Source organism: Ictalurus punctatus, chromosome 2 (genome assembly GCF_001660625.3).
Source record: "Ictalurus punctatus breed USDA103 chromosome 2, Coco_2.0, whole genome shotgun sequence".
NCBI classification, from domain to species: Eukaryota; Metazoa; Chordata; class Actinopteri; order Siluriformes; family Ictaluridae; genus Ictalurus; species Ictalurus punctatus.
Window position 1 is genome coordinate 12,606,622 of NC_030417.2, and position 23,354 is coordinate 12,629,975.

The following is a 23,354-nucleotide window of genomic DNA, read 5'->3' on the forward strand; positions in this document are numbered from 1 at the left end:
TGCAGTCACGCTGACAACTTTCGACCAATAAGATCTATAGTGAGCTTGAATCATCTTAAATACGTAAAACTTGAAGACACTTTACAGATCTGACATCGAAACCTGTTAATACCCGGTGTATTAAATCCTCCATGTCTGTAGAGAAATGATTTGTTCTAGCTGTGTTAGATAGACAGACTGACTAGAGCAGTGGTCTCCAACCCTTGAGATCTGCCTTCCTGCAGGTTTCATCTCCAACCAAAATCTAACACACCTGTTTTTGCTGATCAAGAACTTCTGAAGGTGATAATTAGACGGTCAGGTGGGCGGCGATTATGGTTGGAGCTAAATTCTTCAGGAAGGTAGATCTCAAGTTCAGGTTCAAGTTCAAGTTTTTTCATTTCAACCATATACAGCTGGTACAGTTCACAGTGAAAAGAAACAATTTTCCTCCAGGACCATGGTGCTACATAAAACAACACACTAACCACATGAGACACAGAACTAAATAAGATCAACACATTTTTACATAAAGTGCACGTGCAGACGTGTGCTAAAACACAGGACAGGACAGTACTACTAAAACAGGACAATAGGTACAGTAAGTGACATTGTAGTGCCGAACAGTACACAGTTTTAGTGTGGAAGTGTCTGATATAACAGGTAGTGCAGAAGATAGGTGCCAAAGAGTAACAATATCCTATAAAAATGGTATAAATGTAAATATAACATGCTATGACTGAGTATTCAGCAGATTAGCTTATACCAAATATGCACATAGCAATTATTGTGGTAGCAGCCAGGTAAAGTGTATAATAATGACAATAAGTTAAATACCATATTTCTATAATACATTAGCAGCAAAAATGCAACAGAGTTGCAATCACTGGACTAGAGTATCAGATCCCCCCCCCCCTCTGTTCATAAATGGTTTATTCCAGTTTGACCCAGACATACATACTATACGTCTTTCAAAAAAAAAAAAAAGAGTTTCTTTCCCCCAATCCAGTTTGATGTTTAGCTGGTGCGTGAAGCCGCTCACAGTCACACTGACTCACCGATGAATATGAAGAAAATGGCGAAGGAGGCGATGTCCCAGTCAGACTGAAACATCTGCTTGTTCTGCAGCCGGCTGAAAACATCACTGACCTGGTTCTGAAAATCCTGCTGGATGTTGCCCTGAGACATCGTGGCTGTGTTTGAATGAAAAGAAATAAAACTGAAAATGAGCTGATGTATTTCTCATGATACACTTATAATGCCAAAAGCTTGTGGACACCTGACCATCACAGCCATCTGTGAGTCTTCCCCAAATCTGTTGTCACAGAGTTGGAAGCACACAATCGTATAGGACAGTGGTTCCCAAACTTTTCCAGGGCAAGGCCCCCCAAATGGCATTAAAATTTGACCGAGGCCCCCCTTTTGCAAGATGTCTTTAAAACACATTAAAAATACAGACTTGTGAATATATCCCCCTTTTTTTAATTAATAATTACCTCTTTCATCTTTACATTACATTAGGAATTGATTGTGCGCGTGGGGTTGTCTGAGAGTGAGAATTTACTTTTCACACCAAATTGTTGTGGCCCCCCCGGCACCCCCTGGTGGCCCCCACTTTGAAAACCACTGGTATAGGATGTCTTTATATGCTGTAGCAGTACAATTTCCCTTCGCTGGATCTAAGAGGCCCAAACCTGTTCCAGAATGACAATGCCCCTGTGCACAAAGCGAGCTCCATGAAGATATGATTTCCCAAGGTTGGTGTAGTTGAAGAACTGGAGTTTCCTGCACAGATCCCTGTCCTCAAGGCCACTGAACAACTTTGGGATGAACTGGAACGCCGACTGCACCTCAGCACTCCTCGGCCCAACATCACGCTTGACTTTACTAATGCTCTTATGGTTAAATGAGCACAAATCCCCACAGCCATGCTCCAAAATCTAGTGGAAAGCCTTCCCAGAAGAATGGAGGGACTAAATCTTGAATGGGATGGTCAGGTGTCCACAAACTTTTCACCACATAGTACAACATCCTCTATTTTGTTATTATTATTATTTTTTTTACACTCAACTCAAGAATTATTGGCACCTTTCAGAAGAATCGGCAAAAAAAAAGAAGATTTCTCTCAATATATGGCAAAAACTGTTGACACTTTTACGTAAAGAATACTTATATATATATATATATATATATATATATATATATATATATATATAAATAATAAATAAATTAGTAAAAAATATATATTGAGAAACATCTAGTCTTTCATTCTCTAGATACTGCATTTCCACCTTTGATCAAGTTTCCACTGAATCCCTCTTAACAACCATCACAATGAGGAAAAACCTCATTGTGTGCTTGCAACACAATAAACGCAGACGATCCTTAACCTGCAGACGTCATGTTAAAGACATACGCAGTTCAAATTTACCACAGGACAATTCAATTTTTTTTTTTTTTTAAAGAGTCTCCAAACTCTGAAAAAGACTTTTGGACAGTTGTATAATAAACAGAGAGAAAAGAAAAACTCAATCTGAGCTGTTTCGTTCATTCTTGAGAATCAGTGTTTTGGAGAAGAAGAAGAAGAAGAAATAGAAGAAGAAGAAAAATCCTCTCGTTCTCTGGATTTGAACCCTGATGAAGAGGTTGATCTGAATGAAAGAGTCCAGAATGACAAATTGGAAAGAAAAACATCTTAGAGAAGTTTGATGTTCTGGACGGAGGAGGGTCAGAGATCTTCTGAGTTACAGAGTGAAGCTCGGTGGTGGAGCGATGATAACTAGTAGGCAATTTTTACCGGAAAAAAAAAATGGACTGCTGAGATAAAACTATAAGCTCAATAATACTGCTTATTGCACTGTATTGTAATGTTTTGTTCATACAAGTCTTATGAATAGAATCATAACACAGTAAGAAATATTTTTTAAATATTCATTTTCTATTTAGATTACTTAAAAAAATGTAAATTAATATATACTTCTGCACTTTCATTTCATTATTAAGGTTAAGGATCTTCCATCCTATTTCAGAATAGACTGACTTAAGGAAACATTTACAACGAACAAGGAAGTACACACTTTTTATTGCGGAGTTAAAAACACTAAATTACACTTGACACAAGTATCCCAAGAATCATTTCTCTATCCTCTGTCTAATAAATCAGTTATTCTCTGCCTGATACTATGTTACATTTTGTATACAGTTGTGTATATATAAAATAACCATAAACAGAAACACTGTCTATTATAGTAAAGTGACAATAAATAACATTTTTACTTTTTTTGTTGTTGCTTTTTTTGAACACTTCATCAAAGCTCATATGTTTATAAATGAAGGTCATAAATCATGTTATAGAATTGTGAATAATTCAATAACAGGTCTCTGTTTACTATTCAGCCCTAATCGTGATCCTAACGCGTCATCTTCAGTATACTCGATATACTCTGTCACAAACGTGAAACGGGATTTGTTTCAGCTTTAGTTATTTTTTCTTTTTATATGTTTAAATATAGCCGAGTAGTGTTGAAACACTAAATAAAAAGATTCGGACTCACCTGCGATTTTTGTTGATTTCTCTCTATAACTTCCGGGATACACCTGTCTCAGCTCACCTGCCTACACTGCGCATGCGCAAGCAACATGCTCTGACGCGTAACAAAGTAGCAACGAAACTCGTGGGAGGTTTGTTTGTTGGTTCTTTGTTTACTAGGTATGTTTTAGTTGTTGTTCATATCTGTTGGGAGTTGTGAACATGTGCATTTACCTTTGTATATGCTCAATAATAATAAAAAAAACGTGTGAGAATGCGTTTAACAAAACACGTCACAGCGGGATTAAAATAATTTCACACACTTTTTTTTATTGTTAAGTATCCGTGTTAATCATATCTGACACTACCCCCCCCAATTTTAAATAGTGATGCATTTAAGCTAGGGATAAGTAGAAGAAAGCTCGGACTGATACTCGCACTAAACACCAGGTGACGGTGTCTAGAACGACTCCAACTCCCTCTTTTCCCAACACAACCACTGAGCTTTTTGTTTACGTGGAGTTTGGAGAGTCTAATTTATTTTCCTACCCGTATTGCACAAAAGCCCGCCTTCTGCGCCAGGATTGGCTATTACTGTAGCTCGCGCTCACTTTAGCAGGCCGCTTCTTTTGAAGACAGAAGTGCAGCAATAACTGAAACAGAATAAAATAAAATAAAAAATAAGAAAGATGTAAGATGTGTTAATGTAAACATTTGGAGGCTTTATTTACTTTTTTTTACTTTTTATTTTTAATTGAACCTTTCTTGTGTTTATTTCTATCTTTTGTATTTAATTCTTTTTTTCTCACTCTCCCTTGTCTATATGTGTAAAACCTTTCTTGTTTAAAAAGGAAAAATACGCTAGCACGTATTTTTAGTTATACGTGTATCTCCTAGCTAGGAAGGGGGCGGGGCTTAGAGCAAAACGGGCGGAATAAATATGACGCAGTTCGAAGAAACGCGCACTTCCGGTTTCTCCAGCTGGCAGCGCAGGGAAACAGCAATGGCCGCGGTTCCGGTTCAGTCACTTCGGGTGTCGGATATTAAAGACCCGACGGTGTTGTTTGAGCGATACGGCACCGATGAAATCCGCGCGGTGGAGCGGAAAGTCCGCGGGGAGATAGAGCAGAAGAAAGAGGAGCTGCGGCAGATGGTAGGGGAGAGGTACAGAGACCTGATCGAGGCTGCAGACACCATCGGGGAGATGAGGGAGTGCTCAGAGAAAGTGGTTCAGTCCATCCAGGATATGCAGAAATACTGTCACACACTGAAACATAGCAAACACACTTCTCAGAGCAGCAGGGCAGAGGTAAGGCTCACTACACGCTGACCTTGTGTGGATTGTACTGGAATAACACACACACACACACACACACACACACACACACGTCACAACCTGAAAGTTTAGTGTGTAGGATTCAGACTAACATGGTAATAATAATAATAATAATAATAATAATAATTCATTTATACACTGTGAAATCTTAGCTCGTCACATTTATACTTGAGTGCCAGTTAAAAAAAAAAAAACATTTCAGGTCAAGTGGTTGTTATTGTACACGCTGGAATGAAATGTTGGTTCCCCAGGAGCATGCTGTAACACGCAATACACTAACCCACAGTGCACAGGACCACGAGTGTGAGATGAGTGCGAACGTTGCAACAAATACACCTGAACACTGTTGAGCAGAAAACCTATTGCATCAGTCGTCCCTAAACTATTGACTGCTGTCAGAACAGTAGAAGTGTCCAGCACTATTGACCATTTTGCCTTTATGGCGTTTGGCAGACGCCCTTATTCAGAGCGACTTACTTTTATCTCATTTTAAACAACTGAGCAGTTGAGGGTTAAGGGCCTTGCTCAAGGGCCCAACAGGGGTAGCTTGGCAGTGCTGGGGCTTGAACTCCTGACCTTCTGATCAGAACCCAGAGCCTTTAACCACTGAGTCACCACTGCCTCGTTATAAAGGGCAGTTGTGCAGTGGAAGCTGTTGGGAGGGTTTTGACGAGCCCAGGTGAGTGCTGAGAGGCAGCAGGGTGGTGAGTAATCCGACTGCCTCAGGGAAGAAGCTGCTGCGGAACCTGGTGGAGGTAGCACGGGTGCTCTGCTACTTTCTTCCAGGTGGCAAGATGGGTGAAAAGTCTACGAGAGTAGTATGAGGGGTCGTCTGCGAAAAAGAAAGTGCCCACATTTAAAACCTCCGCATTGAACAGCTTACATGCAGAATAATAATAATAATAATAATAATAATAATAATGTGATCTTCAGATATATTAGTGTCCAAGATATATTTTGTAATGATACTCGTAACTAAGTAATCTCGTAGATCTCTAACTAGCTGAGCCGAGTCTTTGCCGTAACGCAGCACAACTGTCATAGCTGCGTTGCATTCTGGGAATTGTTGGCTGTCTCCACTACGTCTACTCTTGTATTTTTTATTCATTGTTTTTTTCCCAATAGAAACACATTTAATGCGTTTCAGGGCAGAGCTTTCCTTTAAATTTCCCTTAGAACTCAATTTGTATGGAAATATACTAAGCTTTAGGTCATAGTTTGGATCGGAATGGCGAACTCAGTTGGTTTTTGGTTCATAGTTTGGATCGGATTGGCGTACTCTGTAGAATGAATCTAAAATGATACTTGTGTAGAGTAAGCTAGTACGATTACTTATGTACTCACCGTCTCTGGTTACATATATGTAAGGAATTAAACATGACGTAATAGTGCTTTTATAGGAAGATGCACAAAGTAAGTACTCCCCGCAAAGCGGAGTTACTGCTGTTGCCGCAAAGTTCATTATTTTCCAGTAACAGCACACTTTGAAGTCATTTTATCCCAACGCTAACCATTTTTTACTTATTAAAGAAGGGTGTGTTGTGGTGTTTTTAAAAAAAAAAAAATCCATTTATAATTGCATTTAGACTTGTGGAATGTCAAACCAGGCATGGTGGCTTAGTGGTTAGCACTGTTGCCTCGCACCTCTGGAGGTTTGGGGTCTGATTACTGCCTCTGCCCTGTGTTTGGGGTTTTCCTCCGTGTACTCCAGTTTCCTCCCTCGGTCAAAGACATGCGTTGTAGGCTGATTTGGAATTTCCAAATTGTTTGTAGTGTGTGCGATTGTACCCTGTGATGGGTTGCCACCCCGTCCAGAGTGTCCCCCGCTTCATGCCTCGAGTCCCCTGGGACAGGCTCCAGCATTACCTGAGTAGGATAAGTGGTACAGAAAATGGATGGAATGTCAAACCTTTACTATAATAGCTATTTTCACTAGTGTGGCTATGAGCATGTGTGGAAACAAATGAAGTATGTGTGTTTTCTGTGTGTAAGGGTGAAAAGCAGTCACAGGAGAAGTTCTACGCCATGGCGGCTCAGATAAAACTGCTGCTGGAGATGCCTGAGCGGATGTGGAGTGCGCTGGAGGGAGCTCAGTACCTGCAGGCCACGCAGCTACACCTCCTCTGTGCTCACCTGCACCGGCTGCTCCACCTGGACACGCCCGCTGCCTCATACAGCCCTGTTCTGAGCCGCTTTCCCATCCTCATACAGCAGGTGGCTGCCGCTGGACACTTCAGGTAAAGCCAAGCCCTTCTCGCTCACTTGCTGTTACGCTCGCTCGCTCTTGCGCTCTCTCTCGCTCGCTCTCCCTCTCTCTCTCTCGCAACAAAAATTAGTCAGCGATCATTTTTTTCCATTTATTAAAGAACAGCATACTTTCAATCCGTTTACAGTCACATTTAATGTCGTGAAGGAGGTAGGTTCCTGTCATTACCTGCATTGTAGCAGCTATAAAAAGTCGTTCCCACACCAGTTTCTCATTTTGTTTTCTTTCTCTCGTCGTCGTTACAGAGAAACCGTATCGCTCTCGGCTTCTGCCCGATACCGGAATGCGAAAAAAAACCCCCCGTCTTTTACAGAAACAGTTTACACTCCTTTTTAATCTGTTTATGTGGAGTGTCGGCCGTGCAAGTCGCTGTGTGTGTTGTTACTATAGAAACAACACCATATTAAATAGCGCACATTAATATAAACTAGGGCTGCACCAACTAATCGATAATTAAAATAATGGACAGCAAGTTTCATTATGGATTAGTCGGGTCTGTGACGTCACTGTGGATAATCCCGCCAGTGATGTCACTTCACAACGGTGAAAAACGCATTTCCATGAATAAAACACGTGAAAAACAGCGGAGGTCACAGTGTGAGCTGCTGGGGGAAAAGTGCACGATCCAGGTCGTACATAACACGACAGTGTTTTATATTAAGCGCTTCAAACAAACTCGTAAGTGTATTAACGTGGCTTGTCGTGTCAGACACTGCGACAGATGCGTTTGCTGTTTAATGCGTTTCAGAGCCGAAAAGACATTTTTCACCTTTATATCCTTATCTGTAAATGCTAGAAACTTCTGCCAGGATTTCCATTTTACATAAAAGCCTCGTCCTGACAGAAAGCGAGTGTCCATGAAACCTCACTGAATGGGCGCGGGTCCACGCATGCGCGTCAATCAAACAGCACACGAGAGAAAGGAAGCACAATAACTGACTGAAATATTCCTTTTGATCAAATATGTTGTTTGGTGCTATTTAGTTATATTTAGAAACAAAAGTAATTGTTTTTATGAGAGCAGTAACTGTATTGGGGTTATAACGTGTAATTGGAAGTGTCATACATTTACATAATAAAGTAACGTTACTGTGTTCAGAATGTGTGTGTGTTACTGCAGAACATTCAACCTCTTACCAGTCAACACTTAGTCTGTGGTTTATTTATATACAGTGAGGGGAAAAAAGTATTTGATCCCCTGCTGATTTTGTACGTTTGCCCACTGACAAAGAAATGATCAGTCTATAATTTTAATGGTAGATTTATTTGAACAGTGAGAGACAGAATAACAACAAAAAAACGCATGTCAAAAATTTTATAAATTAATTTGCATTTTAATGAGGGAAAAAAGTATTTGACCCCCTCTCAATCAGAAAGATTTCTGGCTCCCAGGTGTCTTTTATACGGGTAACGAGCTGAGATTAGGAGCACACTCTTAAAGGAAGTGCTCCTAATATCAGTTTGTTACCTGTATAAAAGACACCTGTCCACAGAAGCAATCAATCAATCAGATTCCAAACTCTCCACCATGGCCAAGACCAAAGAGCTCTCCAAGGATGTCAGGGACAAGATTGTAGACCTACACAAGTCTGGAATGGGCTACAAGACCATTGCCAAGCAGCTTGGTGAGAAGGGGACAACAGTTGGTGCGATTATTCGCAAATGGAAGAAGCACAAAAGAACTGTCGATCTCCCTCGGCCTGGGGCTCCATGCAAGATCTCACCTCGTGGAGTTGCAATGATCATGAGAACAGTGAGGAATCAGCCCAGAACTACACGGGAGGATCTTGTCAATGATCTCAAGACAGCTGTGACCATAGTCACCAAGAAAACAATTGGTAACACACTACGCCGTGAAGGACTGAAATCCTGCAGTGCGCGCAAGGTCCGCTGCTCAAGAAAGCACATATACATGCCCATCTGAAGTTTGCCAATGAACATCTGAATGATTCAGAGGACAACTGGGTGAAAGTGTTGAGGTCAGATGAGACCAAAATGGAGCTCTTTGGCATCAACTCAACTCGCTGTGTTTGGAGGAGGAGGAATGCTGCCTATGACCCCTGGAACACCATCCCCACCGTCAAACATGGAGGTGGAAACATTACACTTTGGGGGTGTTTCTCTGCTAAGGGGACAGGACAACTTCACCGCATCAAAGGGACGATGGACGGGGCCATGTACCGTCAAATCTTGGGTGAAAACCTCCTTCCCTCAGACAGGGCATTGAAAATGGGTTGTGGATGGGTATTCCAGCATGACAATGACCCAAAACACACGGCCAAGGCAACAAAGGAGTGGCTCAAGAAGAAGCACATTAAGGTCCTGGAGTGACCTAGACAGTCTCCAGACCTTAATCCCATAGAAAATCTGTGGAGGGAGCTGAAGGTTTGAATTGCCAAATGTCAGCCTCGAAACCTTAATGATTTGGAGAAGATCTACAAAGAGGAGTGGGACAAAATCCCTCCTGAGATGTGTGCAAACCTGGTGGCCAACTACAAGAAACGTCTGACCTCTGTGATTGCCAACAAGGGTTTTTAAACCAAGTACTAAGTCATGTTTTGCAGAGGGGTCAAATACTTATTTCAATCATTAAAATGCAAATTAATTTATAACATTTTTGACATGTGTTTTTCTGGATTTTCTTGTTATTCTGTCTCTCACTGTTCAAATAAATCTACCATTAAAGTTATAGACTGATCATTTCTTTGTCAGTGGGCAAACGGACAAAATCATCAGGGGATCAAATACTTTTTTCCCTCACTATATATATATATATATATCATTTTTAATATAGTGATTTAACTTGTACTTTAAAGCTTGTGGACAATCAGTTGGGTTTTTTTTTTCTTCGTCAAAATATAATCTATATTAAAAAAATTCTGTGCATAGTGTATAACAGCCCACATAAATACATTTAATACCTTTTTTTCCATAGCCTTGATTTTGCACAATGTTTGATTAATAGATTATCAAAATAATCGTTAGTAGCAGCCCTAATATAAACCGGAACTACTTTCAGAGCCGTGCGCTTCTAGAAAACGAAGTCTTCCCAGTCTAAAACAGAAACTGGTTATCAGTTTGTGTCGGCAGCACTCGAAGGGTGTTGTGTTCGATTTATTTAAAAACTAAATAAATAAATAAACCTCTCGTCCCTCCTGCTCAGGTCAACGATCCTGTTGGACAGTAAGTCGGTGTTGCGGGGCAGAGCCGTATCGGATCAGGCGATCGCTGAAGCGCTGGTGTCCACCATGCTGCTGGAAGACAGCTCACCTCGACAGGCCCTCGCTGACTTCCTGCTGGCCAGAACAGCATCCATACAGCAGCTTCTCAAGCAGCCTCAGCACGGTACACTTGCCCACACTCTCTCTCACACACACACACACACACACACACACACTGTTCACTATTGGTTATTCTCAGAGCCACTAAATAGTCATGATTCTCTAAAAACACACCATTGATCTTTTGTGAAACACAACAATCTCATCAATATTTCTTGGCCAGTGGTAGCTTATTGTGCAACCAATTGGAAGGTCGTGAGTTCAAAACCCAGCACCACCAAGCTGTCACCTTAACTCTCGACTCTTCAGTTGTGTCCTGTCTCAATTGTAAGTCACTTTGGATAATAGCATCAGCCAATTTATGAAAATTCTAAAAAAAAAAAACAAACAAACAAAGTAAGTAAATAAAGAATTTTTCTGAATTTCACAATAACGCTGAGAAACAAACTCGATTTAAAATTCGAGTTTTTAAAGTCCCCATGAAATCAAAAAAGTTTTGTGCCGTTTAGTACGAATATGTCTGCCTTAAGGGTATCTATTAGCTGGTCTGCACCGAAACGATGACAAAATTCACATTGAGAACGTACAGTCTCTCTCTTCACCACCGATACGGATCGCAGTTCCCATGACGTCGTTCCGCACGTCGGATTTTCTGTCATGTCAAACGTGCTCTCTAGAATCTGAAGTGTCCCGTTCCTGACGTTATTAAAAATCACCTTGCCGAGCTTGCCGTTGCTGAGCTAAGCCCTATTGGCTAGTTTTGAAAAAGGGGGCAGGGCTACTCTATGTCCCGCCCTGACTTCCTGTTTCGGTCGAAGTTAGTTAAGTCAATGATGCTGCGCGTTTCAAGGCACTTCACAGGGACCTTTTTAAGTGGCGAGTGGCTGAAAAGCGTTGTCTGGATATCGTGAGTTCGGATCCCGACGAATCCGCAGCCGTCCGTAACCAGGAGTGCTCTCGGGCTGCGTTTCATAAAGTGAACTCCCTCCCCCGTCGATCAAGTCACATCTTTCACTTCGAATTTTGCTTATGTTTTATATTGCATTTATATATTCTATTCCAATTTCTTTCTTATATTGGGGGAAAATATATACTTCATATGAAAGAAGGTGCGGGTTAAAGAATGTTAAGGGAATGTCTTTCACGTTCAGAAAGCAAGAGAGAGCGAGAGATGCAAACTTTACGTTCATCTTTCTACATGTAATACGGTATGATCATAAAGCATGATAAATTTTGGCGAATCTTATGTGCATACACAGCTGCATTTACATATTATTATTATTATTATTATTATTATTAGTTAATTTATTACTGTATAAAGATTCACTTCTGATATTCTGTCAGGTTTGTGCTGAAATATTGTTGTTTGCTTCAGGAGCTGGGATTAAAGCTCAGGTCTGCTCTCTGGTGGAGTTATTAGTCACGACGCTTTATCAGGCCCACGCCGTGTTCTACCTGCCTCCAGAGGGCCGTGCAGCAGAACCGGGCCTCGGCTACGGGTTACTCTTCACCACGCTGGAGAACGTGACGTCCGGTAGGGAAATAGCCGCCTTGTTGCCTTATTCAGCCGTCGGATCGTTTCGCTTAATTGAAGCGATTTTAAGACAACCGATTGTTATTTGTATATAAGATATACAATATGAGGAGAAATATTAGATAACGTTTCCTTTTATTCAAGACTTCTTCACTTGATTTCTTCCACGCTAAAGTGTTTACTCCAAGTAGTTCTTCTAGATCATCTGGTTATTAATAGTGTTGTGCAGTCATAAGAACAGCGCTAAAGATAATGTGTAGTATTAAGGAGTGGGTCAGAGTAGGGTTTGAGGACTGAACCTGAACCTGCTCCGACTGTAGGAGTGTGACGTGTGTGTGTGTGTGATGGTACAGATGAAGTCCAGCTGATGTTTGTGTATTTCGTCTTTCTGTGTCATAGGTAAAGGCAGGAAGGTGTTGCACGGCGAGGTGAGTACAGGCAGCTGGTTTAAGCATCTGCCGCCATCAGTGACGGACTTCCAGCCTGCGCTGCGCACGCTGGCTCAGCCCATCCAGAGCGAACAGCTCCGGGATACACTGCAGCACTGGATCGACACGTGAGTGTCCCGCCGCACTGATCCGTTCTGAACGTGCTAATCCAAAAACTCTCAGGAAGTAATAAAGGAACATAAAAGGCTTCAGGGCATTCTGTTCTAGGAAACAAATCGACAGAGGGGGTGCACTGGAGACGATTTTCCAGTAATAGTACGTCCTGAAGTGATTTATTCCTTTTATTTCTGCCACAGCAGTTTGCTAGCAATTAAATTTAATATTATTTTGTTACTAATCATCGAATTGTCATGTTTTATCAGTTTATACTATAGTAGAGGTCGACCGATTGATCGGTTTTGCAGATAAATCGGCACGATAAACGATTGCTGGAACTGAAATCTACACCGATTTTGGTTTTCCACGCTTCCGTCCGTCGTCAGAGCAGACAAGAAGGGTCGGCTGTCGTTATATAGGACGAGAGCGGCCTCTAGAGGCGAAATAAAAAACCGATCGCTGACCAATTTTGTCTTCTTTTTTTTTTTTTTTTTTTTCTCCCCCAATTCCTTCAGGTCTCTTTATTTTTATTTATTTGGAGTGTTTGCTTTCTGGTTCAGTTTGGATGCATTTCTTTTTATTTACTTTAATATTTATCAATAGTTCATATATGTTAATACTTATTGTAATAAAGTTCAGCAATATTTTACTTTGAGTGTCATGCTTTCATTCAGTATCTTTTTATTTATTTATTTATTTATTTATTTATTTATTTATTTATTTTTAAACTATCGCTTGATTTAACCTGTTATCGGTTAAGCTAGATACTGCCCAACTAGTTATCTGTAAAATTCCACTATCGGTAGAGCTCTAGTTTGTATTTATATTACATTTTGTCTTTCTCTCTCTTGCGCTCATGAATATATTTTTTTTTTTTTAAAACCCAAAGAAACAGAGATAGATTTGCATTGGAGAGATATAAGGATAGAGGGATAATGGAGGAATGGACAGAGAGAGGAGCAGCGTTACTCTGGAACTCAGTTGTATTTTTGACTGCTCACTGTTTGTTCGTGTTTTTGTTTTGTTTTTGTGTCCGTTAAAGCCTTTGAACTGACTATTGTCTATAAAGTATGAGCTATTTTTTGTAAGGATGCACCAATCCCTGACAGATTCCAAATGATTTATACAATAATCCACTCACACTGGCTTATTTGTGTGTGTGTGTGTGTTTGTGTGTCAGGTGTAAAGAGGACATGCGCAGCGGTGTGAGCAGCCTGCTCATATATGTGAAGAGTGTGAAGGGTTTGGCCTCCATCAGGGACGCGGTGTGTGACCTGCTGAGCAGCGACTCCATCAGCCAGCACTGGAGTGGTGTGTGTGCGCGCCTGCTGGATAAACCGCTTGACCTGTGGCATGACCTGTTGCAGCCACTTTTCCTCCACAGACTGCAGGTATAGTGTCGCTAACACGAATATCCTCATTCTTCTCCAGTAGGTCGGTGCAAATAGAGCCGAAAATGTCTCGGAAGCTTTGCATATCATCGGCTAATAACCATATTTGCTCGAGACATTTAATTCATGCTTCAAGACATGTATTAAATCGGTATACAAAATAGTAGTGTTTTATTCTTTTAATTTCTTTTCTAAACTGTTTTCTAAAAAAAAGTTTATCCGTTGCTGTGTATGTGCAGGTGATCACTCAGGAGGGCATGGAGTCGATCTCCGGCAGCTGTAAACAGCTGTTGTCCTCCACGCTGCAGGAACTGGAAGGCGAGGCGTCGAGCCATGGTTCGCGGTTTGACAGCGACGTGTCGTCATTTCTTTGGTGCGAGTCTCAATCTGACCTTCCGAGCGACGCCGCGTGGGTGAGCGTGTCTCAGCGCGGCACGCGGCCCGAAAGTGGCCTGTCCATGAAGACTCGCGCCCTCACACCGCGCGTCCAGAACTTCTGCGCCACCCTCGATTCCAAACTCAAGGCCCAGCTTGAGGACCTGGGGCACTTCCTGCCCTCGGACACTCCCACTTCGTGTGTGAATCGCTATGCGGACGGCCCAGCGGTGGAGCAGGCGTTGAGCGAGCGCTGCACAACCTGTCTCGCGGACATCGTGAGCAGCGTCCGCACCGAACTAGCGGCTTCCTCGGGTCAAATGAGCTCTGTCCTTTTCCTGGCCAGACTGTGTCAATCTCTGGGGGAGCTCTGCCCCAGCTTAAAACAGTGCATTCTGGGCCGGCAGGGGGAGAATAGAAGCACGGGAAGCCCCCGGGTCCAAAGCCGGAAGTTGGGAAAAGCAGGTGTGAGTAAAGGTGTGGACCTCAGCCCAGCTCAGGTCACATGGGCCCGAATAAAGGACGAGCTGCTTGCCTGCAGCATGGACGCCTATCGCATCTGGAGCTCTGCTGTGTCCCAGGTAAAACACGCACGCACACACACACACACACACACACACACTTCAAGGTTAGAATTCCATCCAATTTTTCAGAAAAAGTGGTATTTATCCATGCACATATGATCTCTGACCTAATAAATAAGACAAAATACCTAATGAAAGGAAATAGTATAGCAAAAGTACAGCCCTCACTCACTCTCTCTCTCTCTCTCTCTCTCTCTCTCTCTCTCTCTCTCTCTCTGTGTGTGTGCGCGCATGTGCACGCGCACTAGACTTTGGTGAGGAACTTCGCTAGTTCTCTGCACGCTGCAACAGCCGGTTCTGTCCTAATCACTGCCACAAACTGGGAGGAGCTGGAGATCCAGGAAGAGGCGGAGTCAGGCAACACGGTCATGTCTAAAATCCATCTTCCAGTCCAGGTGAGTTTGCATGTTCTCCCCGTGCTGCGGGGGTGTCCTCTGGGCACTCCGGTTTCCTCCCCCAGTCCAAAGACATGCATGGTAGGCTGATTGGCGTGTCTAAAGTGTCCGTAGTGTGCGAGTGTGTATGTGATTGTGCCCTGCGATGGATTGGCACTCTGTCCAGGGTGTACCCCGCCTTGTACCCCATGCTCCCTGGGATAGGCTCCAGGTTCCCCACGACCCTGTAGGATAAACAGTATAGAAAATGGATGGAAATATTATTATTATTATTATTATTATTATTATTATTATTATTATTAGTGACTTTGTGCAGCAACGTTTTTTTAGTAAGATCCATGAATGCTATGGCATGTCATCTTGTCTCTACAGCCCTCATGGTACGTTCAGTCTCTGCTCTTTCACCTGTGCCTGGAGGTGAATAAGGTTGGCGGTCACACTGTGCCGAGGGTCACGCTGACCGAGCTGCTGCGAGCCTGTCTGGATCAGGTGCTCACAGAATACGATAAGCTCACTCAGCCTACGCAAAGCAAGGTGACTGTCTGTCTGTTTCTCTCTTTCGCGTTGTGTCCCATTGTCTCTCGTCTTTATTTGACCCCCCCCTCACCCTTCTGCTTCTCTCTCTCTCTCTCTCTCTCTCTCTCTCTCTCTCTGTGTGTGTGGTGTAGCACGCAGCTCCTCCCATCACTCAGAATCGAGGCCTGCAGCTACTGTTTGACGTGCGCTACCTCAGTGCCGCTTTAACAGCCCGGCTAGAGGACACCAGGAGCTCGCGCTCGTACGTCCAGCCCAGGTAACAGAACATACAGCATTGTTATTGAGGCTCGTAGCCTGTCGTTACCAGTACGTGTGAGATTTGACTGAATCTTGCGTGGACTTCACTGTTTCTCATCAACCGCATCTCCTATGTCGTGTCTGTCGACTGTATTTCAGGATCCAGCAGATCTGTGACGCTCTTGAGAGCCACATTGATCCGTTTGACCTGGACGTCTTCACTCCTCATCTGAACAGCAACCTGAACCGGCTGACTCAGAGGACTTCGGTAAGTGCGCCGCACAACCGACATAACCGTTAGCCGGTTCGAGTCGACAGGAAGTCCAGAGTAACTCAAACGACCACTCTTTACAACCTGAGCAGAAAAGCATCTCGGAAACGCACACCACGTTGGACTTCTGTCGGCCAGGTGCAGGAATCTGAACCTGTAGCGAGCGCAGGCTCACCGGACGTTAGACAAACGCCGAGCGAGGTCGATTAAACACATTAAAGAAAATCTAGAAATCTTTTGTCATTGTCGGTGACTCTGGGTATCTGCTAAAGCTAGCGGCATCACATTACGTGCGTATGACATCATGCGCCATCGACTAGGAAGTAGCTTATACTTCCGGTTAATAAAAAAATGTTCGTGTTCCATTTGAGGCGGTATTACCTTTGTAAAATCCATACACTAGACGGTAGAGTACATAGTGCATGGTGTAAGTGTATAGTACGTCATTTGGAACACAACTTTAGTATTTACTCTACGAAGCGTGTTTTCGGAACAGAAGTAACGTAATGAGTAAACACACCCCGTGCCGCGCGCAGACCGACTAATCGATAATGAGATTCGTTCACAATGATTTTCACAATCGATTTTATCGATTAGTTGTTGCAAGATTATTCCGAAATTTTGTTTCAAAGTAAAGAGAACCACACTGCCATCAAGGTAGCTCATTTCATTTAACTAAACATGGACACGCCTCCTGACACTGTTGTCTTCCGAGAGTTACTACTGAACTGTGGAGACCCTTGAATGTGCATGAGAAATATTGACATTTAAAACGATTAGAGAAGACTTTAAATCAGTGGCGTCCAATCTTATCCGTAAAGGGACGGTGCGGGTGCAGGTTTTCGTTCCAATCAAGCACCCGATTCCACCTGTTTAATCAGTCGAGCTTGGCTTTCGGTAGACTCGGGTGCGGATTCTGCTTGGTTGGTATGAAAGCCTGTACTCACACCGCCTCTATGCTGTTGAGATCGGACACTCCTGCTTTAGAATATGAGGCTACTTAATTCCTTGTTCAGTAAACAATCTGGAGTTTAATATTGGACGGGACTGGGCGGGTTCAGTTCATAACTCTTATTAGGCCAGTTTTCCCTCTTGCCCATAGTGACTGTTTATCATCATTTTCAGGTGCTCTTAGGACTTTTAACTGGCGCAGAGAAGCAGTTCACTCCCAGAAGCAGTAACGTGAGCTCACAGGAGCCGTACAAAATCCTTCCATTGGCCAGCAGTCAGATCCGGTATGGCTCATTACGCACTCGCTTCTTTTCTCGTTAGTAGTGGCATTTTACTACGAAGTTATGAACTTGATGCAATGTTTGTTTTTTTGTTTGTTTTCGGCAGGTTCGGCTTGCTGCCGCTGAGTATGACCAATTCCCGGAAAGCCAAATCATCTTCTAGAGCGACAGACATCACCAGACCGCTCGTGAGTGTATATCACGAATCATTGTGTGTGTGTGTGAGACAGAATATACTGCTTGCTGATTCAGGATAGCTGCAATATGGGTGAAAAGTTCAGCTTTGAAGGTTTTTCATTCTTTCGTTTTCCTCTATTAACGCGCAATTTGTTTGCTTTACACTTTCAGTCTCGCGTTACAATATTCTAGAGAGACGGCTTTCCAGATCTCGAAGCACTCGGTGAAGTAACAATAAGGCGTGATGGTGCTGTGTGTTTTGCATGTTTGTGGTGTTAGTTAGAAACGAGTGGAACGGCTTGAGCTGCACGATTATCAGACCCCTTCTGTCAGACACTCGCACGAACACTAACCAGGAGAAATTCTACGTTTTATTAGCTAGTCCTATGGGCGGGTGAATTCCCAAGTGTGCTTGCGTTTTGGCTGGAAATGTCACACTCCAAATGTATAAGACACAACAGGGTTGGAACAAGCCAGGGCCACTTTAAATCCAACCGATTAACTCGAGTCAGTACGGCACAGATTCAGCGGTTTGAAACGGCATGTTTTGAAGTAAATAATCACAGTTTGCCTTGACCATAATATGGATGATGATAAATTCTTTATTATTAGGATATAAACCCCTTGACCCCCTTGTAGCATCTCTTCTTCAAGGGGGTCCTACGATTCAATCAAATACACCAATAAATATATCAGTATAGAAACTTCTGAAAACACTTAGAAAAACAAAACAAAAAAAAAACAGAATAAACCAATAAATAAATAAAATAATACATTACAACATCCAAAAAAAAAACCAATAGTAGTAGTAATAATAATAGTAATAATAATAATTATAGCATTAATAATTATGAAGGATCCAACAAGGCAATAAAGGCTTTATAATAAACAGTAAATGAAAAAATTGAAAATTTGTATAAACAATAAACCTAATCAATGATGACCCGCACAGTCATTCTTTAAATAAGTGGACAACACCTGCTTAAAGGAGTCATATGATTTTTAAATCTTAATTATTATATATTATATTATATTTCATCGGGTGTAACAGAATAGGTTAACATGCTTTAATGTTTATAAAAAAAATAAAAAAAAAGAAGCTTTTATTTGTCAAATAATGTACATTTATTGCAGTGCCTCTATCCCCAGCCTGCCTGAAACGCTCCGATTCCTCCAAAGCCCGTCCTTCCGAAAAGCCCAGAGTTCTGATTGGCCAGTTGACCCGTTGCATTACGATTGGCCGAAAGCCTCACAAGTGAGTCGGAAATGTAACGCCCCTTGGGTTAACTTTAGCCTCCAAAGCTTCTAAAGCAATTCTGAGCTCCTAAGCAACACGTCGTCGGTTTTACCGTATCAGTTCAAGTCCAATTCAGAAAATGCGGATGATCAAGCAGAAGCAAGTTTGCAAACACGACTTGAGCAGAACATTTCACAGTGGTAACTTTATTTATTTTATTTTGTAACTCTCACCTTTCTGACCCCGTCGGCAGGACTAACTATGCTGTACACCGCTTCTGCGTGTATGTAGGTACTCATGCAATATATCTTTGGAAAGCTAGGATTCTTGTGATTCGATTGATTTATAAACTGTTTCACCATACAATCACAACAGCAGCTACAATCAACATCTCTGTCAGACCACCAACATACAAACAAACATTTACAAAACTGAGGCAACTTGGCAAACTTTAGCTAGCACCTTAGCAGAAGTCTACAACTGAGCCACAACACAAAACTCCGCTTTTGAACAGTCAGTAGCAGATAAAATAATCAAACACACATTCAGGTTCTGATTCAGAAGCACAAGATTGTCCGAGCAAAGTGGGAGTCGCCCGACTTTTCAGGAGTAGCCTTTGTGTATAGTCTGCGTCGTACTTCTCCGTAAAATCCGCTGTGCACAAGCATACGCTTGGGTTGTACTGCTCAGGAACAGCGTTATAAATAAAGAGCAACCACTGATTCATGATTTCGTCCATTTTCGGAAGGTCAAAGGGATTTTGCTTTCACACCAAACAATTCACTGAAGCCTCGCCGCCTTTGTTCGTGGCTGCCTTTAGGCGGGATTATACCGATAGTGCACTCCATGACGTAGAGAAATTACGGAAGTAAATCTGGACTTTGGACGACGCGGTTTAGGCAGGTCTGGAGGAGTGTTCTCTGTTAAGATAGAATAAATCCCTGAGTTTCAGGACTTTGCAGCGCTTATACATGCACAAACAGAAGGAAAACATTCAAAGTCATGTTATGACTCCTTTTAAATACACCAAGTGTTGCACTAGATCTAATTTTATTAGGTAAATTATTCCAGTCTCCAAGTGCTTTAAACAGAAATGCTCTTTTACCAATAGCTTTCTTGACATGAGAAACAACTAGATTAGATTTAACAGAATGCCTGGCTTGATATTTTGAGACAAAAGGTAGAAGACACTGTTTTAAATAAATAGGGTAATCAAAATGAATATGTCTTCTAAAATTTTAAAGATGGCCAGTTCAAGGCATTATACATTGTACAGTGACGAGTAAAGAAGGAACAACCCAAGACAAATCTACAACGTCTATTATCAACTATATTCTGTGAAGTAAGGTCTGACTTTAAGGCACAAGTTTTTTAAAAAATATATTTTTTTACGATCGGTGTGTAAAACAATGTCGAGATCGATAAATTAAAACATTAATTCCAAAATGAACGCTACGTACCACATGCACAGTGTGATGCTTGAATGAAAGTTCGGAGTCTGGTAATACGCCAAGATATTTAATGTTATAAATTTTATGTAAAGGAGTTGCATCATAACATATTATTTCACATGCAGTGTTTATTTACTTTACATTTCTGCCTAGTACCAAAAATCATAATAAAAGACTTTTTTTTTGTTGTTTTTGAGCACTAGTTTTTGGTGTGAGAATGTTGGTGTAGATGTCTATATGACAGTATCATCAGCATAAAGTTGAGTGGAACAGTTAGTAAGAATTCATGGTAAGTGATTTACATAGAGATGGGGGGGGAAGTGGACCCAATATTGAACCCTGTGGTACTCCTTTTTGTTGAATCAAAAAACTCTGATTTAACTCCTTATACTACTACACATTGTTTCCTATTGTCCAAGTATGAACTGAACCATAAAACAGCTTTTTCAGAAGGACCTATAGCATATAGTTTGTCTAATAGCAAATAATGATCAAAAGCTTTATTCAAGTCAATGATAATTGCACCCTTTAGCGACCCATCATCAGTAGCAGAGAACACGTCGTTTGGTAAGTTTAAACAACGAAGTGGTTGTGGAATGATTAAGACCTAAAACCAGATTGAAAGGGTGACAAGATTTGGTTAATTATAAGGTAATGTGAAAGTTGATTTTAGAAATGAATTTTTCAAACACTTTAGATATAGAACATGTAACGGATATCGGACTATAATTGTTTAGATCAAGTACCTCCTTAATGAAGATAGCTTTCAAATAGTTGGTAGCTCACATGTAGACACAGAGATTAAACAAATCAGCAAGAGGATGCATTAAAATTTGGGAAGCTAATTTAATAAACCTTTTTACCATAATACTGTCAAGGCCAATACCGCTTTCCACACTTAAATAATCAACGGCTTTTTGAACTTGCGTTGGTAAAATATTCCTAAGTGGAAAAATATCTAGGACAAGATAAAGTTTCATTAAAGCCAGAAGCTAAATAAGAATCTGTTCCTAAGATGGGACCGACGGAGGAGAAATGCTGATTAAATGCCTGGGCGATAGGAAAAGGATCGTGTACTGTCGAATTAGCAAATTTTATTTGATTTAATAATATATTTATCTGATGTATTAGTAATGGTTTTTATTTTATTACAAAACTTCTTAGGTTTCTTGAAGTTAAAAGTCAAACATTTATTATAATAACTAGATTTTGCATTATGGGTCTTACACACATTTCTCATCTGCCTATAAACTTCCCAATCGGCATTTTGCCTTGTCTGGCACAATTTAAGCCTCGCTTTGTCTCTTTCCCTAAAAAAAAAATATTTTAAAAAAGCTAATTAACTCCGAGCTGATGCACAGGAGATGGTTTTTAAAGGGGCGTGTTTATCCAGAATATTTATATGTTCAGTATAGAAAAAAAATCCCAGGGATCCTATACATTAGGTTTAATCGATACCTGTCCTAATTGATAGCAGTCAAGTCATTTCTGAATAAGTCCGTATTCAACTTTTTATATTGTTTAATGTTAAATCCTTTTGGTGGCAATTTGGATCATTTAATTTTCCATACACAGTATACAGTTAAATGATCGCTAACGCAATCTGACATAATTCCTGCCATTATAAATCTATTGGGATGTGAACCAAGTATCCAATCAAGTAAAGATTGGGTTTTAAAAGTAACACTAGTAGGCTCATTTAAAAGTTGAGTAACATTGGGAAGAATGTCCGTGTTGTTGTTTTTTTCCCTTTATCAGATGACTTGTCTAACCAATTTGTACTGAAATCCTCTAATAGGATCTATTCATTTCTACATGAAACAGCCCGAATAGTAGAAATCAGGAGGTTAAAGGACTCTACAGGTGCAGAGGCTGGCCTATAAATGCTTCTAATAGTTATAAATATATTTAAATAAAATGTTACCTTTACAAAAACACATTCACAATATATAGGATCAACTGCTGGTATAACTAGATCTGATACCAAACCTATGGCAACCCTCCCTATTCAAATGAATGATTTTTAATCCCATAGCTTCATCTAATCTGAAATAATTATTTATTTTTTATTATCACTGATCAAGCAAAAAATTTACTGGTGAATCTACAGAGACAATATTATGTGATTTAAAAAAAAAAAAACATACACAAAAACAAATAAACCCACCTCAAAAAAAAAAAATCCACAACACAACCATACATTGGTGCACATAGGAGTTTTTCCTCACTCGTCTGTCTCGTTCTTTTCAGGTTGCACCTTCATCCAATCCGATTCCAGAAGACAGCTTCCGCCCAGGAAACCTCTTCCGGCAGTTAGCCAATCAGGAAGAGGAAGCTGTTGGCCCCTCCCTCTTCAAGTTAGGCTGGCTTTCTGGCATGGCCAAATAACTTATTCTTGGTTGAATTGTAAGGTTTTTAATGCGTTATTCACATTCTGTATAAATAATATATACTTATAAATATGGTTTGGGATAAAATGGTGTGCTTGCATTTCTTATACTAGACATAAAGATGTGTGTGTATGTATAAAATGACCTCATAATGGGCCCCATTGATCAAGCTGAATATGAACAGATTTTATTTGTCTGTACAAGTGTTTGCACATCACGTGGTATTCATGAAACTCCCATTATTTCTGAAAAAACGTTTGTATCCTAATCATGCTCCTGAGTGTATATGCATTTATGCATAAGAAGACTTACTAATGTAAACCCCAGACGCCTTTGATCGACTTCAAATCATATGATTTGAATGGATTAATGCGCTTTTGTATCTGGAATATAACACGGAGTGTGAATTGCTTATTTTTATTACGTTTATAGCGTTTAACAGACTCCTTTATCCAGAGCGACTTACGGAAGTGCTTTGGCGGCTCTGTCAAAAACACATCCTCATGCTAGCTCACTAGGTCGATGACTAAGAATGCCATCAAGGGGGGGGACGTATTGGCACTGATTAAAGAATATGGAAAAAATAAAGAAAGTATCATTTTCTTGC

General features: G+C 41.1%; 2 protein-coding genes across 3 annotated transcripts in view; one reads left to right on the forward strand and one right to left on the reverse strand.

Moving 5' to 3' along the window:
- smim22 (small integral membrane protein 22) overlaps nucleotides 1-3,691 on the reverse strand; it is a 4,654-nt gene extending 963 nt beyond the window's left edge. Inside the window, exons 1-2 of the mRNA XM_017484550.3 lie at nucleotides 3,534-3,691; nucleotides 1,038-1,172 (exon numbers count right to left, since the gene is read on the reverse strand). Coding sequence (XP_017340039.1) covers nucleotides 1,038-1,167 — 130 coding nt within the window. The 5' untranslated portion in view covers nucleotides 1,168-1,172; nucleotides 3,534-3,691. The remainder of the gene's footprint in view (nucleotides 1-1,037; nucleotides 1,173-3,533) is intronic.
- Nucleotides 3,692-4,433: 742 nt separating this feature from the next.
- On the forward strand, nucleotides 4,434-23,354 carry cog1 (component of oligomeric golgi complex 1). 2 transcript variants are annotated; one of them, XM_017492181.3, is made up of 15 exons: nucleotides 4,434-4,817; nucleotides 6,837-7,081; nucleotides 10,274-10,455; nucleotides 11,767-11,925; nucleotides 12,325-12,481; nucleotides 13,651-13,861; nucleotides 14,101-14,817; nucleotides 15,069-15,215; nucleotides 15,588-15,749; nucleotides 15,884-16,008; nucleotides 16,149-16,257; nucleotides 17,386-17,495; nucleotides 17,599-17,680; nucleotides 17,841-17,892; nucleotides 22,608-22,746. In XM_017492181.3, exons 1-14 carry the CDS (start codon nucleotides 4,449-4,451, stop codon nucleotides 17,859-17,861), a joined length of 2,796 nt encoding a protein of 931 aa, XP_017347670.1. In that variant the 5' UTR covers nucleotides 4,434-4,448; the 3' UTR covers nucleotides 17,862-17,892; nucleotides 22,608-22,746. The 2 variants fall into 2 exon arrangements, with proteins under 2 accessions (XP_017347670.1, XP_017347663.1); XM_017492174.2 differs by lacking the exon at nucleotides 17,841-17,892 and having other exon boundaries at nucleotides 22,608-23,354.